Here is a 17,225-nt window from a genome sequence, read left to right on the forward strand (position 1 = left end):
CCTTTGGATGTCAGTTTGGTGATTTCTCAGAAAATTAGGAAACAACCTTCCTCAAGACCCAGTAATGCCATTTTTGGGTATATATCCAAAGGATGCCCAATCGTGCCCCAAGGACATGTGCTCAACTATGTTCATAGCAGCATTGTTTGTCATAACCAGAACCTGGAAACAACCTAAATGTCCCTCAACTGAAGAATGGATAAGGAAGATGTGGTATATTTACACAATGGAGTACTACACAGCAGAAAAAAATAACATCTTGAATTTCGCAGGAAAATGGATGGAGCTAGACAACATTATTTTGAGTGAGGTAACCCAGATCCAGAAAGACAATTATCACATGCACTCACTCATAGGTGGTTTTTAAACATAAAGCAAAGAAAGCCAGCCTACAAACCACAATCCCAGAAAACTTAGACAACAATGAGGACACTAAGAGAGACTTACATAGATCTAATCTACATGGGATGTAGAAAGTAGAAAAAGACAAGATCTCCTGAGTAAATTGGGATCATGGGGACTTTGGAGGAGGGTTGAAGGGGAGAGGAGGGCAGAGAAAAAATGTAAAGCTCAATAAAAATCAATTAAAAAGAAGAAAAAAGATTGTTAGTCCCCCCCCCCCCAAAATATAAAATGAACAGAGGGGACTTAATAGAGTGGAGGACTCAAAATCAAAGAACCACTTGGGTGGCTGCGGGGAGGGGTGGGGTGGGGGTTGGTCCTGTTAAAATGAGAAAGAAAAAGCAGTATTGTTGGTGTAGAGGTTAAAAGTTAAGTTATAATGGCCGGGCGGTGGTGGTGCACACCTTTAATCCCAGCACTCGGGAGGCAGAGGCAGGTGAATCTCTGAGTTTGAGGCCAGCCTGGTTTATAAGAGCTAGTTCCAGGACAGACTCCAAAGCTACAGAGAAACCCTGTCCCGAAAAACAAACAAAACAAAACAAACAAATAAAAGTTAAGTTATAACATAGGTAGTCACAATGTGCAAAATTAAACTCTAAAAATTCATATCAATGACTTTTATGTCTTTAAAGCAACATTGTTTTTAAGACTGTCCTAAGTTAAGTTCATATTAAATAGAGCATGGCCATTTTCTGAAATAACATTTGGTAGCACATCTGACGATGCTTCAGAATAGAAGAAGATCGGGACCTAAGATGTACCTGTCCATGACTACTGCGCACAACTGTTACGAGGTTCTACAGAATTTATTACTCTCGGTTTTCAAACGTCTGAATTAAAACCTTCTAATTTGGCAATAAGTAAGATGGAATCCAGACCTGCCCCTGCAACTTCATAATGACAAAGAATGCCAAGTCTTCAGCCTTGATTTCTCCAGCTGATGTTTCCATTTTGAACCATGACTTTGCCTCATGTGTTATTATAAAGCACAATAATACACAGTAGTCTGAATAATTTAAAAAATGTCTTATCTTAAAAGTTTTTTTTAAAAATGAGGACACTTTTCATTATCTCTGAGCACTGAATCTAAAGATTTAGTACTGGAATCATTTTGCATTTAGTTGTTTTCTGATCAATATTTACTTTTTTATTTGCACTTAACCCCTGAACCACATCCCAAGCACACATTTACTACATATTCATTACATACATGATAAATAGTTTATACAACCACTGCCCATGAAGAGCTTACAATCTAAAGAGAAATGCATAAAACAAATAATTTTTAATAAGCAAAGCTTAAATGTTAGGCAGTGCAAGGTGAGGGGCAGGGCACACACATCATTATTTAGACAACTTCAAACACTCCTGACTCAAGATGTGTGTGCACGAGTGTGTATCCACCTACGCACTGACACACACAGCCCACGTCTGAAGTTTTAACATCAGCAATACACCGCAGGAGAAGAAGCAGCAAATGAATCTTGCAGCTGCTGCTAGAAACACAGCAGATGCAAGTCTGAGAGCCAATCCAAACACAGGAGACGGGAAGGAGGAGGTCAATAAGCAAGCTTTTAGTGAGAAGACAAAATGAAGATGCACTCTCAGTTAGGCTGCTGGTTAGGAGCCGGTTACCTGACGGTTACGTCTTCCGCTCGCTGCAGTGCACAGCGGAGGCGCTCTGGGAGGCGTATCTGGGAAGATAAGAAGCCACTGTCCTGTGTGCGCCTTCCATCTCCATGTTAAAGCATACATGAATCCAGGGGATAAAACTGTCTGTCACACAGCTGTGGTAATGCATCTGGCCTACGCTAACAGATAGATCCAGCTGCTGAGCTTCCTATCGCCTACCAGAGTGAGAAACAGTGAACTGTTATTCTAAGTTATTGATCTTCACAATTTAGGTCTCTAAAAGCACCTTCTCTGATAACTTTCAGGTAAGCTTTATAAACAGCATAACTTTGTGTTATCAGTTTACAACTGATCAGAATGCTTATAAATATCTCTATGGTATTAAGAAATTAAGAGTAAATGATATTAAAATAAAGAATGCTGAATCAGTATACCGTTAAAATTTGTTTTCCAGAGAAGGAACACTCCAGAACACACACAAAAAAAACCTATACATTAAATAAACAATCCGTTGAGATGAGGGTGAGTGCAGCTGAGAACCAAAGCACACCATCTCCAATCAGGAAAAGAGACCAAGACATCTTCAAATGTAAGAAGATGGGGTGGGGAAAGCCAGAGCAACTACCAGAGGGAAGCGAGAGCGGCTTTCCAGACCCACAGGGAGAGAGAAACCAGACACAAACTTCATCTTACTATTTGGAATTTGCTTTTTCAAAAGCTTCCTACCTCATTGTTCGAATCTTGAATGACTTTATAGAGTGCTGGTACAAGGGTTTTTTTCCGGTGTAAAGTTGCTGCGTAATTGGTGATCTGAGTGTCAGGTAATGCCTAAGATAAAACCAAAGAACAGAAAAATGGATTTAACATTTAGGAAACACATTTCTTTTATATGGGTGCTACTTGAGTAAAAGAAGTGTCAAATAAGAAAATTTAAAGTAATTACTATAATTAATATCAAGTAATTAACATACAAATAACTGTTTAGCCACAAAACGATTACAAGTCACATATCCTCTCTCACTGTAACGCAGTGGAGCCTGAAGGAGACCAGGGCTCACTTCACTTCCGCCCTTGCGCTCCTGCTTCTACAGAGCACGTTTCCTAAGTCTGCATTACAGAGCTTTCTACCAAAACTAAGTCACAGGAAATCAGAGCAGAAAACAAACAGTAGCATTAAAACTTGAAGACTTCAGTCATCTACCGGATATATTTTAATCACAACTATTTTTATTTCTACATAATTCTTTTGGCCTTATTCATATTAGTTATACTCAGAAGGAGCACAGTTAAAAAGCACAATTCCACACTTTGTAACTTCCACTAGGAAGCACATTTGCGGTACCCTGACGGGCGGATCAGCACCATTAAACCTCGACAAGGTAACCCTGGACACAGCACCTTGAACTCCGACAGCCACTCTTCCACCACAGCTCGCTCGGACCCCAGCATCTTCCTCTAGTCTTCTGTTATCTGCAATGTAAGACAGTGTCACCTGCAGAGATTACCCAAGGTCTGTAATGCATGCATCTCACTAACCAAGACACTCAGCTCTATTTCAGAGAGAGGCTTCTACTCGGTTTGGAGTGCAATTAAAATTTTTCAAAAATAAACCCTATTTTTAAATGATATAACAGAACCATTGTCTCCATGCTTTCCTGTTCTCCACACTTCAAAATGGCAAAGGTGTTCTTAAACTGGATACGTCCACAATCTGGGTACTGAGGAGGCTGAAGCAGGAGGATTGCAAAGTGGAGGTCAGCTCGGGCTATGCGATGAGTTCTGAACAAGCCTGAGCTACAGTGAAAAACGCTGTATCAACAAAGCAAACAACTGAAAACTGCAGTGGCCAAGTGAAATCCAATTACACCATGGAAGACAAACAAGCAAACAAACAAACACGGTTACACACGACAGAACCAACCTCGTAACAAAATATAAATATTAAGTCTAGAAAGAGCAGGGTTGGAGAGGTGGCTCAGCGGCTGAGAGCACTGCTCTTCCAAAGGACCCAAGTTCAATTTCCAGCAACCACGTGGTGGCTCACAACCATCTGTAATGAGGTCTGGCGCCCCCTTATGGCCTGCAGGCATACATGCAGACAGAGCACCGCACACATAATTGGTGTAGGAGGGTCTTCTTTCTATGTGTTGCTTTCATTGGTTGAATAAAGAAAACTGCCTTGGCCTTTTGATAGGGCAAAACTTAGATAGGCGGAGTAGACAGAACAGAATGCTTGGAGAAAGGAGGCAGGCTGAAAGCCACCCGCCATGAAGCTACCAGGTCAGACATGCTGAATCTTTCCTGGAAAGCCATGAGCTCACGGTGACATACAGATTATTAGAAATGGGTTGAATCAAGATGTGAGAGTTAGCCAATTAGAGGCTAGAACTAATGGGCCAGGAAGTGTTTAAATGAATACAGTTTCTGTGTAATTATTTCGGGGCTATCCCGGCTACTCTCCTAAATACGAGATTTCTGTTTTAAGATTCCACAAGGACCTTGGAATGTGTGTACAATGGAGCACTGCATCAAGTGCTGAAATAAAGACCAGGAGAAAAGGAAAAGAGTTGCCATGGTCACAGTGTCTCTTCTTAGAAATAACACCCTAACTAAGACATTGGGTGCTAAAGACATTGAGTGTAACGTGTTTTGTGTTGTCAGCTTGATTCATACAGGAGGGAACTTCAACTGAAGAAAAGCTTCTGACAAAGTGGTCTGAGGGCTGTTGTCTGTGGGGCATTTTCTTGACTGTTAACTGGTGGAGGAGATTTCAGACCCCTCTCAAACCATGTTTCGATACTGACACATAAAAGGGGGCAGAGGAAAGCAGAAGAGTAAATCAGATGCAAATATTTAAACATATATACATGTGATGTGTCTGTGTATGGGCTATGTTCATGTACACATATGTACCCTAGGAGGTCAAGAAAGGGCATCAGATCCTGGAACTGGAATTACAGGTGGCTGTGAGCACCAGATGTGGGAGCCAGGAACCAACTCAGGTCTCCTGCAAGAACAGTGTGCACACTAAACCATGGATTCATCTCTCCAGCCCCTTGCACTAAATATAAATATGACTGACCTTAAGTTGATAGCCATTTTGCTTGGTAAACAGTATACAAAGTTCATTATATTATTCTACCTACTTTGTTACAACTTGGAATTTCTTATAATGAATAAAAACTAAAATATTGATAAATGGAAGCTACAAATATACAATTCTGATATAAGAGATAGAAAACAAGGTTCTTACATTTATTTACTTACTTATTTTTGTGGGTGGGGCTATGGATTGTAAATTCAGAGATTGTTCTGAGATCTAAGCAAAACTACAAATCCCTGCTTCAGGAAAAAGGAACTAGGGCTCGGGACGCAGCTCCATTGCTAAAGTGTTTGATTCAGCACAGCATGGTAAGAGACATGCCAACACAGAGGAATGGCTGAGAGAGAGTTCTGGCCTATACAACGTATATGTTTGGAAGAGCTACTTCTCTGTCACCTCAAACTCCTTGTCTGAGGACAATGGAAGTATCTATGATAAAAGGTTTTTAAGCTTTTGTTTATTTGTTTTTGAGATGCGGTCTCCACTGTGAAACCTAGTTGGCCTGACAGAGTGCTGACTAGGTTAACCTTGAATCAGAAACCCTACTGCTCTTACTTCTCCAGCGCTGGGAGCAAAGGCATGTGGCCACTACACCCAATTGTCAAGAGATTTACTTTTATTTTTAACATAATAAATAACACAAAGGTCTTAGAACAGTGATTGGCACATATCCTTATGTCAGCTGTTACAATTATTTATTGACAACTCAAGAAGCACTTTTATTCTGTGCATAATAATTATTAATTACCTATTATTAGAAATATTGTTGAATAAAATGCTAAGGATTAAAGAAAAATAAGAAATCTCAAGAGTTTCAAGAGAATCAAAATCATAGATAAACAAAGCTACAGAATTACCAGTGCAACATATGAGACAGTAATAAATGTTACTGCAAATTCTTAAACTTGGTTAAAAAAATTGGAGCCAGGCATAGTGGTGCATACCTTTAATCACAGTACTCAATAGGGAGAGGTAGGCAGCTCTCTGAGGTGAAGGCCAGCCTGGTCTACAGAGACAGTTCCAGGATAGGCAGGCTACACAGAGAAATCCTGTCCTGAACCCTCCCAAACTCTTCCCCAAAATTGGAAATTATGAAGACATTATAATTTGTATGTCTAAAACTTAGATTAAGGCAGATGTTATTGAAAAGACTAAATTCCATAAGTCCAAAACTCAAAACTGTATTATATGATATAGTAGCTCTAAGCTGAAAATGGCTATTTAAATTAACTCAAAATTTATTTTCCTACTTTCCAGGAAAGACAGAAATTAGACCTATTCTGTGTTACAGTAAAATGTGGGCTCAGGGGACTAGAGAGATGGCTTAGAAGCCACACGACCACACCCCGCTCTGGCAGAAGTCACATGAGCCCCCCACCCCCACCCCGGTAGAAGCCACACGAGCACCCCGCTCTGGCAGAAGACTTGAGTTTCGTTTCTAGCACCCGTCTGTGTCAAGTGGCTCATAACCACCTCTAACTCTAGCTCTAGAGGATCTGCTGCCTGTGGCCTCCTCAGGAACCTGCAGTACACAATTGAAAAGAATCTTCTTTTAAAGGTAGGTCTAGTTATTTTATGAAGACAGCTGAGACCAATTATCCTCCAGAATGACCTTTATTCAGAGAGAATGTCTCATGACCACAGATCTCATGACCAGTCCTTAACGTCAGGGGTAATTAGGAGCTGGAGCATCAGCGACAAATGGCAGGGTCTTGGAGGAGAGGGAGGCTTCCTTTCAAAAACTGGGGGAATGCCAGAGAGGTTGTACGGCAAAGTGGGTAAAAGCATTTGCTGCCGAGCCTGAAGACCTGAGTTCAATCTTCAAAACCCACACGGTCGAAGGAAGAGAACTGACTCCCGAAGGCTGTGTTATGACTGTCACATAAGTACATAATGTGCACCACACCCCCGGCCAGAAAATGAATTAATCTATATTTTTAAAAGACATGGAAAAGAGCTTCATTAAGAAAGACAGCTTAGAGTAAAACAGTTGAGAGATGGTAAATGTGGGGTGGTGATGTGGAACTCCCCTCTGTATGTTGTGAATAGCATTGGTTAATAAAGGACTGTCTTCAGCCTGTGATAGGACAGAATAGAGGCAGGTGGGGAAAACTACACTGAATGCTGGGAGAAAGAAGGTGGAGTCAGGAGATGCCATGTAACCACTGCTGGGAATGAACAAGCCAGAAACCTTGCCGGTAAACCACAACCATGTGGCAATACAGAGATTAACAGAAAGGGTTAAATTAAGATGTAAAAGATAGCCAGTAAGAAGCCAGAAGTAATAGGCCAAGCAGTAATTTACTCAATACTGGTTCTGTGTGGTTATTTCGGGGCTGAGCAGCTGGGAACAAACAAGCGGCCTTCCTACAACAGGGTAGGTTGGGGTGGGGTGTGGATGTGTAGGGGAGCTGAAGGAGAAACACAGCCTTCAGACAAATGCCCTGAACAACAGAGATTTCCTGACCTTTCTAGGGTTTTCAGGGATGATCAGAAGTTTTAGTATGATTTAGTCTGACATAGCCTATGTGCTAATGGTTGGGTACTGGGTGAATTTTCCTTGTAGCTTCAAGGGGGAGGGTGGGCTTCCTTTATCTCCTCCTCTGTTCCCCAAATCTGTGTGCTTTAGACTTCATAGCAGGAGCCTGTCAGCTGCAAGGGGCCAAGGCCTAAGAGACAGTGTGTGTGTGTGGTGGTGGGGGGTCAGTTAGAGGGTCTGTGATCTGACAGAATGTACCTTGGACAGGTTCACTGTCTTTACTGATGACTTCACGTCATAAGGCAACCTGTTGTGTACTCCATAAAAACAGTATTTTCTGTGATGCTAGAGAACCTACTGTTGGTTATCCTGCCCTCCTCATGTGGATTCATTCAGATACAGAACTGCAACCATCCCAGCCAGGCTCACTAGTCCTCACAGGGGAGGGAGACAGTAAAGGAATGCACACACAGCCACAGCACCCACTCCCGAGTCTGCAGCACGTGACTGCTAGGCTCTGGGTCTGGCTCAGACTCCAGGCAGCACAAGCTCCATCTTTCCGCATCTTCTTCCTTGTCCCTATTCTGAACATTGTCAATGTGGGGCTTACCCTGCAGCATTCCTGAATTCCAACCGTCTTCCCGGGTAGATTCAACCACACGGTCCTGCTCATTCCCTGTTCTTTTCCTGACCTGACTAGGCGTGAGTTTTCTATAAAAACAGTGGAATTGTTGAGATGTGTGCAGGATCTTGGATTAAAGCAAGCAGATTTGGGAATGAGTATTTATTTGGGTTCTCTCTTCTCTTCCGGTCTCCTCTCTATCTAGCTAAAAATGACCTTTGAACTCTGAATCCTCCCAAGGGGGATTACAGGCAAACAAAACAACACCGGCATTGATTGTATGTATTTTGCACATCACTAATAAACATTAGAAAGGCAGAGCACTTGCTCCAGCCACAGGTAATAAACATTAGAAAGGCAGATCACTTGCTCCAGCCACAGGTAATAAACATTAGAAAGGCAGAGCACTTGCTCCAGCCACAGGTAATAAACATTAGAAAGGCAGAGCACTTGCTCCAGCCACAGGTAATAAACATTAGAAAGGCAGAGCACTTGCTCCAGCCACAGGTAATAAACATTAGAAAGGCAGAGCATTTGCTCCAGCCACAGGTAATAAACATTAGAAAGGCAGAGCACTTGCTCCAGCCACAGGTAATAAACATTAGAAAGGCAGAGCACTTGCTCCAGCCACAGGTAATAAACATTAGAAAGGCAGAGCACTTGCTCCAGCCACAGGTAATAAACATTAGAAAGGCAGAGCACTTGCTCCAGCCACAGGTAATAAACATTAGAAAGGCAGAGCACTTGCTCCAGCCACAGGTAATAAACATTAGAAAGGCAGAGCACTTGCTCCAGCCACAGGTAATAAACATTAGAAAGGCAGAGCACTTGCTCCAGCCACAGGCAAACTACTCACAAGTTGCATGTGGTTATTTTCCCATATCATACGTAACAGAAAAAGAACACAGCCATGGTCACAAAAATTGCTTCAGACAATAGTGATCCAGATGTACCCTGAGAGCACAACTATGCTCAATAAATTAACTAAATAGACGTAAAATTCAGATAATACATTTGTTAAATGCAATTGCTAAAATAATTCAAAAATTAAATTTAAAGGTAGTTAAGATGTGATCATTTCAGGTAAAATTGTATAATAAATAATGCTACTCATCAAAGATTACCAAAAATTCCTAACATGTTTAATCATGAGAAATTTATTCTTCATTTTTAAAAGTCAAGGTCATAATTTTACCTGTCTTAAGATCAGTTTTCTAAAGGAGGAGGTGGCACAGGAATGCGGCTGAGTTCAAGCGTGGAATTCATTTGTTGAGAGTTAAATATTTTCCAACTCTATAAAAAATAAAAATTAAAATAGTAAGAATATTTTCAAGAACATTACAGAAATGTTTTAAATGACACACTCATAAAACAGTTTACTTTTGTGTGTCTGCAGAGCTGATGATGCACATGTGCACATGTGTGAGGCTGCGTGTACCTGCACATGACCATGTGGAAGACACCGAGTCTCTGCCTTGATTGCTCCCACCTTATCCGCTCCACACAGCACTGAGTATGGAACTCTCCCCCTTCTAGGCTGGGCTGGAGGTCAGCCAGCCCCGGAGGCCCGCCTGCCAACAGATCAGCATGAGACACATCGTTCCCCATCAGCTCTGAGATCACAACACAGGCAGAAATACCTGGCTTTTTACAACGAGTTCAGGTCCTTGACATTTGTGCAGTAAGAACGTTTACTAGCTCACTGTAGCTCACCTGATCCTAAAACATCCTGCAATAACTACCATACACGTACACCTTTATCATATCCAAGAAAAAGGTATTTTTGAGACAAAAAGTCTCAAATTTTAGCATCAAATATTCCATTAATTATCTTTAAGATGTTTGGTAGGTTATTTAAATTGCTGGAGATTCACCTCAAGAGAAATCTAAAATTCTTACAGAAATACTGACTCCACCCAGACTCACCATGGCATGCACCTACCCACTCATCCCCACTCCCAAACTAAATAAATAACAAACAGGAAACAGAGTCTACAGCCATGTTAACTGGCTTATAACGAAGATAATACTGCAATGCAATTGGAAAAGAAGAGTCTTAAAAAGATGTTAGGTGACTAGGGGATCTCTACCGAAAACAATGTACCGTGACCCTTAACCCCACACTATTCACAAAAGTAAATCCCAGGGATCAGCAAGATGATTCGCTGGGTTAGGGCACCTGCTGCCGAGTCTGAGGACGAGTTTGGTCCTGGGAATCCTCCTGGTGGAAGGAGAGGACGGACTCTGCACGCGTCTATGTGCGCATCATCTCCCCCACTCCTGCCTCTAACTAAACGTTTGAAAAGAAGAAAATTCCAAGTGGAATACAGAGCTAAGTGTTGGTGGGGGGGGGGGGTTGTACATCAAAACATCTGTGTACATAACCAAATGTAACGTCTACCCTTCCCTTCCTCTTTTTGTGTTCTTGAGACAGGATCTCTTTGCACCTGCAATCTTTCTGGCCTCCGCTTCCCAAGTGCTGAGATCTGCCCCATCATGCACGACTTAGGAAACACTTTCCAAACAAACAAGAAGCACCAATGATGGCAACTGAACTGCGTTAAATCTGCCAACAAAAACAAACTCAGTGTGCTGAGTCAATTTTTCCGCGATGGCAGGATTAATATTCTGAAAATATTTATGCTACTTAATTTGTAGAACCAATGAAGATATCTACCAAAATTTCTGTGTCATATTTCACAGGTTTAGAGAAAATACAAGAATTCCTAGAGAACCATGAACATTACTAGGAGTATTATAAAACACGCCTCAAATTATACTACAGCACTGTAGTAATGAAGAAAGCCTGGGACTGGCAGATTAGACGGGCAGACCTGGAAATAGACGACAAAGCCAAACCAAGTCCATTTTCTGACAAAGGACAAAAACAAACTCTGGAAAAGGAACCTGCTCAACAAATGGTGCTGGTGAAATTGGGTTTCTACAGAAGATGAAATTAGACTTGTATCTTTCATCTTGTACAAAAAAAAAATCAACTCAAAATGGATCAAAGATCTTAAGACCAGAAACACTGAAAACTTCTGAAGAAAACATGGCATACCCTCTAAGAAACTGGGTTACCTAAATAGAACACTAGACACAGATACAGCACAGGGTCTATCCCCAGATGGGACTCGATGAACACAGACAGCCCACACCATGGGAGAAAATCGTTTCTCAGTGTAACAGTCTTAGCTGTCCTGGAATTCGCTTTGTAGACCTTGAACTCACAGAGATCTTCCTGCCTCTGCCTCCCAAGCACTAGGATTAAAGGCATGCGCCACCACCACCTGGCTGGAAGAAAATCTTTACCAGCCACATTTCAGACAGGGGACTGATAACCAGAACTTAGAAAGAATTGTAGAGATTGAATACTATGGAAATAAAATTATCAGTCAACAAAGGGGCAAGTTAACTGAATAGATAGTTTTGGGCTTTTTGTTTGTTTGTTTTGAGAAAACACAAATGACCAATAACCATTTTTAAAGAGTATTCAATATCCCCTGCCATTAGGAAAATGCAAATAAAAACCACTCTGAGATACTAACTTAACAGCCAGAATAGCTGTCATCAATGAATTTAACAACACTTACTGTCAGTGGGGTACAAATTAACACAGCCATTGTGGAGGTCAGTTTGCATATTTCTCAAAAAATTAGACAAAGAACGGCTATCTGTTTTACTCCTGGCATTACCCAGAGAATGGCATGCCCTCCCAGCGGGACACTCGCACCTCCAAGTGTACTGCTGGTTCATTCACTACAGCAGACTAAGAATCGGCCTATTTACCCATCTACAGATGGATAGATCATGGAAATCTGAGGAAAATATATGAGTACTATTCAGTTTGAAGGAAAAATGAAAGTTTACAATTTTGCAGAATAACGAATGGCTTAGAACATATAATGTTAAACAAGACCACACAATCATAGAGAGAAAAAAAACTTGCATGTTCTTTCTTAAATGAGGAAACCAATAATATATTTACATGTGTAAACAAAGCACAAGTGGGTACAATCAACATAGAGGAAAGACAACAAGAAAGCCACACATCAGAGAATGAGGAAGGACTGATACGGGTAATTCAGCTGTGAAAGAGGATATAAAGCCAGTTCTTTTTTCTAGTTCTAATTCTGTCATGAATTTTTTTGATTGTGGATAAGTACACAAAATATAGTCAATTCTGAAAGTTTATAATGTGAAGCTCCACAGCTTCCATTCAAACGTCTGTTATAACTATAATTGCAGTTTACTGAGTTAAATAGACTTTGGGTCTCCTTAATTTTAGTGTATATTGTTCTTTTATTTGCAAATTTTTATTATAGTGCTTATTTTAAAAGACAGTCTATAAAATAATAATAAGATGGCTTCTGGAGAGATGGCTCAGCGGTTAAGAGCACTGACTGCTCTTCCAGAGGTCCTGAGTTCAATTTCCAGCAATCACAAGGTGGCTCACAACCGTCTGTACTGGGATTGGATGCCTCTTCTGACATAAAGGTATACATGCAGATAGAGCACTCATATACATAGAATAAATAAATAAATCTTTAAACACTGACCTCTGGCATCTACACACATGCTCATATGTGTACACATACACACAGAGGGAAGAAAAGAAAACAGAAAGTGCAGGAAACGACCTTCCCTTTGTCAATGAGACGGTGATAGGCAAAAGCCTGCCTTCTTCCCTGAACTTCTGTCTGGCAGGGTCTCACCACATAACCCTGGGAGGCTGGAAACACACCATGCCGACCAGACTGGCCTCCATCTCATCTGTCTCCCTCTGCCTCTCCAGTGCTGGGATCAAAGGTGTGTGCCAAAAAAAAAAATGGCTATATATATATATATATATATATATATATATATATATACACACACATATATACATATATATACTCGTTCTCCTTTCTAGAAACAGCTCCTTGCCTAGCTTTTGTACCCTGGAAGAAAGTATTCATAGTGACCACAGAACCTACCTCATCTTCTAGAACCGAGCGGTGTGATCCACTAAGTCCCAGGCTGAAGTGACAGCAGTATCCCATTAATAATGAAGTGACAGACACACATTAGCTCTTTTCCCCTCTTCACTGTGCAAGAGAGGATCTCCATTTCTCTATCTTCTAGTTAGACATGATTTAATGACTTTTTAAAAATTTTTTAGAGACAGACTTTCTCTGTGTAGTTTTGGAGATTGTCCTGGAACTCACTCTGTAGACCAGGCTGGCCTCAAACTCAGAGATGCATCTGCCTCTGCCTCCCAAGTGCTGGGATTAAAGACATGCACCACCAACAACTGGCTTAATGACTTCTTTGAATCAAAAAGTAAAAACAACCTCCACAGACGGTTTCACGACAGAAAGCAGTGTCCAGCATTCCCGCTCCCTGCTGTGACATCCCTGATAACAAAGCCCGAGGGATGGTCTGCCGACCACCATGTGAAGACAGCTCGCTATATCACCCAAATTTGTAAGGTCATAGAGACTTTACAAGGCAATAAATACAACTTTTTCTTTAAAGGACAAACAGAGCCCAGCTATTATCTGAAGATTGGCTGTAACTGCTGTGGCCACAGTACTGCTAACTTTGACTGGCAGATTATACAACGAGATTGCAGCAGGCCACAAAAGCCAAGTAAGAAGAAGAATGGTTCTAGATCGAGGGCTTTTACTCCTACAAAATGTCACCTCCACCTTATAAAATTGTAAAATTTATAAAATTTATATAACCTTGTAAAATTCCCTACAACACAAAGAAAAGAAAAAACTGATTTTGGTTTACATGTGGTTTCATATAATAAGCTGGCATTTCTACAACCAAGAAGCATCCCGCTAGGAGAAGGGAAGGGGAATACCTCAGTAGGCTCAAATTTACAGGATGTATAAAGATATAAAAAGAACTAAGAAGAGAGGTGACCAGATATGGGTATAATGGCTTGGTTTTTTGAATTAGTGCTTGTTCACTAGACTTATGAACAAATGGCCCTGTTAGCAGGGATTGAGATACAAAAATAAACACCGAGTTCCAATCCTTCTTTCCTTCCTTCTTTCCTTCCTTCCTTCCTCCCTCTCTACCTTCCCTCCCTCTTTCTGGAAACAGGTCTCGTTAGGCAGGCCAGACTGGCACTGAACTTGTAATCAATCCTCTGGCCCGACTGCGGGAACGGCAGGCATGCACCCCACATGCAGCCTAAGCAGCCTGACTGCAGGAATGACAGTCACGCACCCCACATTCAGCACTCCCTCATCCATGTTGATCAGCACGTCCATGAGAACCCAGGCTGTCTCACTTCTCCAAGCATTACTGTCTCAGCTACTCTCCTCTTGGATATACCCTGAACTGTGTGCTAACTGTCCAGTTCTTAACTCTCACACACTTTTCCCTCCGTTGACGCAGCCTTCCCCTCCCATCTCAACAGGCTGTCAAAAAGAACCAAGTTCTAAGTCTTTTATTAGTCTATAACTAGGACTTACAAACTCACTAGATTATGAATGTACATGGGGGCACAAAGATTTCTGTGATCTGGATACTAATAGAAATTACAGCCATATTCATTATCAAGTTAACAATTATTAGAGACATTAAAATATTGTTTATATTCATTACTGTTTATGATGTATTTGTGGCCCACCCTGAATAAAAATATCTCTTATCTCATTTACCCATGTATTTAGATAAACATTACCCGGGGAGTTATTTGAGGATACTATGGATGACAATCAACTATCTGCAGACCGAGACACAGATTCCCTTTACCGGGGGTCACACAAGCAGCTGAAGGCCCAAACAATATTTTTTTCGAAACAGGGTTTCTCTGTGTAGCCGTGGCTGTGGACCAGGCTATCCTGGAACTCAGAGATCCACTTGCCTCTGCCTTCCGAGTCCTGGAATTAAAGGTGTGCGCCACCACACCTGGCTAGGTGGAGGTTATTTATTGATTTTAGCAATCAAAATACAATTCCCAACTAGTAAGGAAGAAAGTGACTTTAGCAACAAATCTGTGCTTCTCCAGCCACTTTAGAGGTCCCTCAACATAATGCAGACAAGGCATCAGACATCTCTGCTGTGTTTAAGGGGCAAGCAAGGAGGGAGCAAGGCTGACTGAAGAGTCTCAGCTCGCTCAGGGCACACCATAGCCACAACTCAGCTGCATGGGGAAGGCGTCCAGGACACCGACGACCACTACACTACAGTACTGCAGTCTCTTGCCAACACCACAGGTTATAGTGCAGAAAAGTAACAAAACTGTTACCAGAAAAACAAAACTGCAAGAAAATCAGAATTAGGAAAATAAAACATTTTATTGAAAAGAAGATGTTCAAAAGTTGCACTAATTCTTCTTGAAAAGGAGAGAAATTGACTCAGAGTTATAGAAGTTAAGGCTGATTCTCATTATCTCATTTTTAAAATTCATAAAAATTTTGAGCAAATCCTTCATGGTTTCCACTCAATGTCTTTTGCACTGCATCTTAAACCATTTCTACAATGATCTATTTGTGTGTGTTATGTGTATGGGGCACACATGCCACCGTGTATGTGTGGAGACACGGGAACAACTTTCAGGAGCTGGCTCTCTCCATTCACGCGGATGTGGGTTTTGGGGCCTGAGCTCAGATCAACAGGCTTGGAGGTGAAAGCCCTTATGCACTGAGCCACTGTGCCAGCCCAACGGCTTTAAATTTTATTTGATGTCTTAGCAAAGCTCGGGGATAATGTCATTTATGGATTTGTCTTTTGTTCACACTGTTCACACTGGTCTAGGGCCTTGCAGCTCACACTAATGCTCCACTACCAAACTACATCCCTAGCCTCTGAAATGTTCTTCATTCTTAAAGAAAATGGAAAATAACCGGGCCCCTCTGTGGCAAACATAATATAACATCATAAAATACAAAGACCAGCTGACAGCAAGACCAGTACTGGATGGATATATATATATATATATATATATATATATATATATATATCCCCAAAGGAATGGAAATCTGTATTGAGACATTGGTTTTCCCATGTTTATTGGCTATTCACAAGAGCCAAAAAAATAAAATCAGCTTAAGTTCTACCAACTGCTGCATGAACAAAGAAAATGTGTCATATATATAATAGAGTATTACTGAGTTAAAGGATGAAATTTTGCCAACATGGATAGACCTAGAGAACATTATGTTAAATGTTAGTTACACAAAGACAGATATACATGACCTCACTCTTCTACAGAAACAGAGAATGAAGCAGTGGTCACCAGAGGCTAACGGGTGCTGTGAACAGAGTTACGGGTGGAAACTCTGATGCTCTGCTGTAGTGAGAGGAGCAGAGAACCACAGTCACCTGGATCTCAAAGAAGCTAGGGTTTGAATGTTCTCACCATATACATACAAAAGATAAATAATGGAGGAGTCGAGAAAGGTCACCCTGATTTGAACGTTACATAATGTATGCACGTCCAATGTATGTACACAGCACAACACCATACAGTACCCCTTAAGTGTGTGTAACTGTGTGCCAACTGAAGTACAAATGGAGGCAGGTGAGATGCTTCAGTGGGTAAAGTGCTGACCTCTAAGTCTGACAAACTAACTCAATCCTCAGAACCCATGCAGTAAAAGGTGGCCTCTGACCTCCACACATGTGAGCCACACGTGCAAACACATAAATAAACACTAAATAAATGAAGCACCTTTTTGTTTGTTTGTTTGTTTTTTGAGATAAGGAGACAGGGTTTCTCTATGTAGCCCTGCATGTCCTGGAACTCCAGGCTGGTTTGAACTCACAGAGATCCGCCTGCCTCTGCCTCCCGAGTGTTGGGATGAAAGGTGTGTGCCACCACTGTCTGGCTAATGAAATACTTTTCAAAAAAAAAAAATAAAGTAGTTGAGTTCGATGTCACATAGCTGTAATTCCAGCTCTTGAGGCAGTAGCAGGAGTTCAAGGCCTGTATTCAGGACAGGAGATCCTGATTCAAAACAAAACTAAGTAAATGATAAAAATAA

The 17,225-nt window shown here is 41.3% G+C and overlaps 1 protein-coding gene and 1 long non-coding RNA gene across 5 annotated transcripts in view; one reads left to right on the forward strand and one right to left on the reverse strand.

Moving 5' to 3' along the window:
• The window catches only part of Hycc2 (hyccin PI4KA lipid kinase complex subunit 2), a 53,197-nt gene that overhangs the window by 31,416 nt on the left and 4,556 nt on the right, over positions 1 to 17,225 (reverse strand). For 3 of the 4 annotated variants that reach the window (XM_048428756.3, XM_048428754.3, XM_048428755.3), the window contains exons 2-4: positions 9,434 to 9,531; positions 3,433 to 3,504; positions 2,761 to 2,862 (exon numbers count right to left, since the gene is read on the reverse strand). In XM_048428756.3, the coding sequence (XP_048284713.1) occupies positions 2,761 to 2,862; positions 3,433 to 3,483 (153 nt within the window). In that variant the 5' untranslated portion in view covers positions 3,484 to 3,504; positions 9,434 to 9,531. Of the gene's footprint in view, positions 1 to 2,037; positions 2,097 to 2,760; positions 2,863 to 3,432; positions 3,505 to 9,433; positions 9,532 to 17,225 lie in introns of those variants that run through there. The other variant, XM_048428757.3, reaches the window with a different exon arrangement.
• Positions 6,567 to 10,920, forward strand: LOC148117709 (uncharacterized). Its single transcript, XR_015736880.1, has 2 exons — positions 6,567 to 6,695; positions 10,673 to 10,920. It is a non-coding gene; the product is annotated as an uncharacterized LOC148117709 (long non-coding RNA).

This window comes from Myodes glareolus, chromosome 27 (assembly GCF_982192425.1).
Source record: "Myodes glareolus chromosome 27, mMyoGla1.1, whole genome shotgun sequence".
NCBI classification, from domain to species: Eukaryota; Metazoa; Chordata; class Mammalia; order Rodentia; family Cricetidae; genus Myodes; species Myodes glareolus.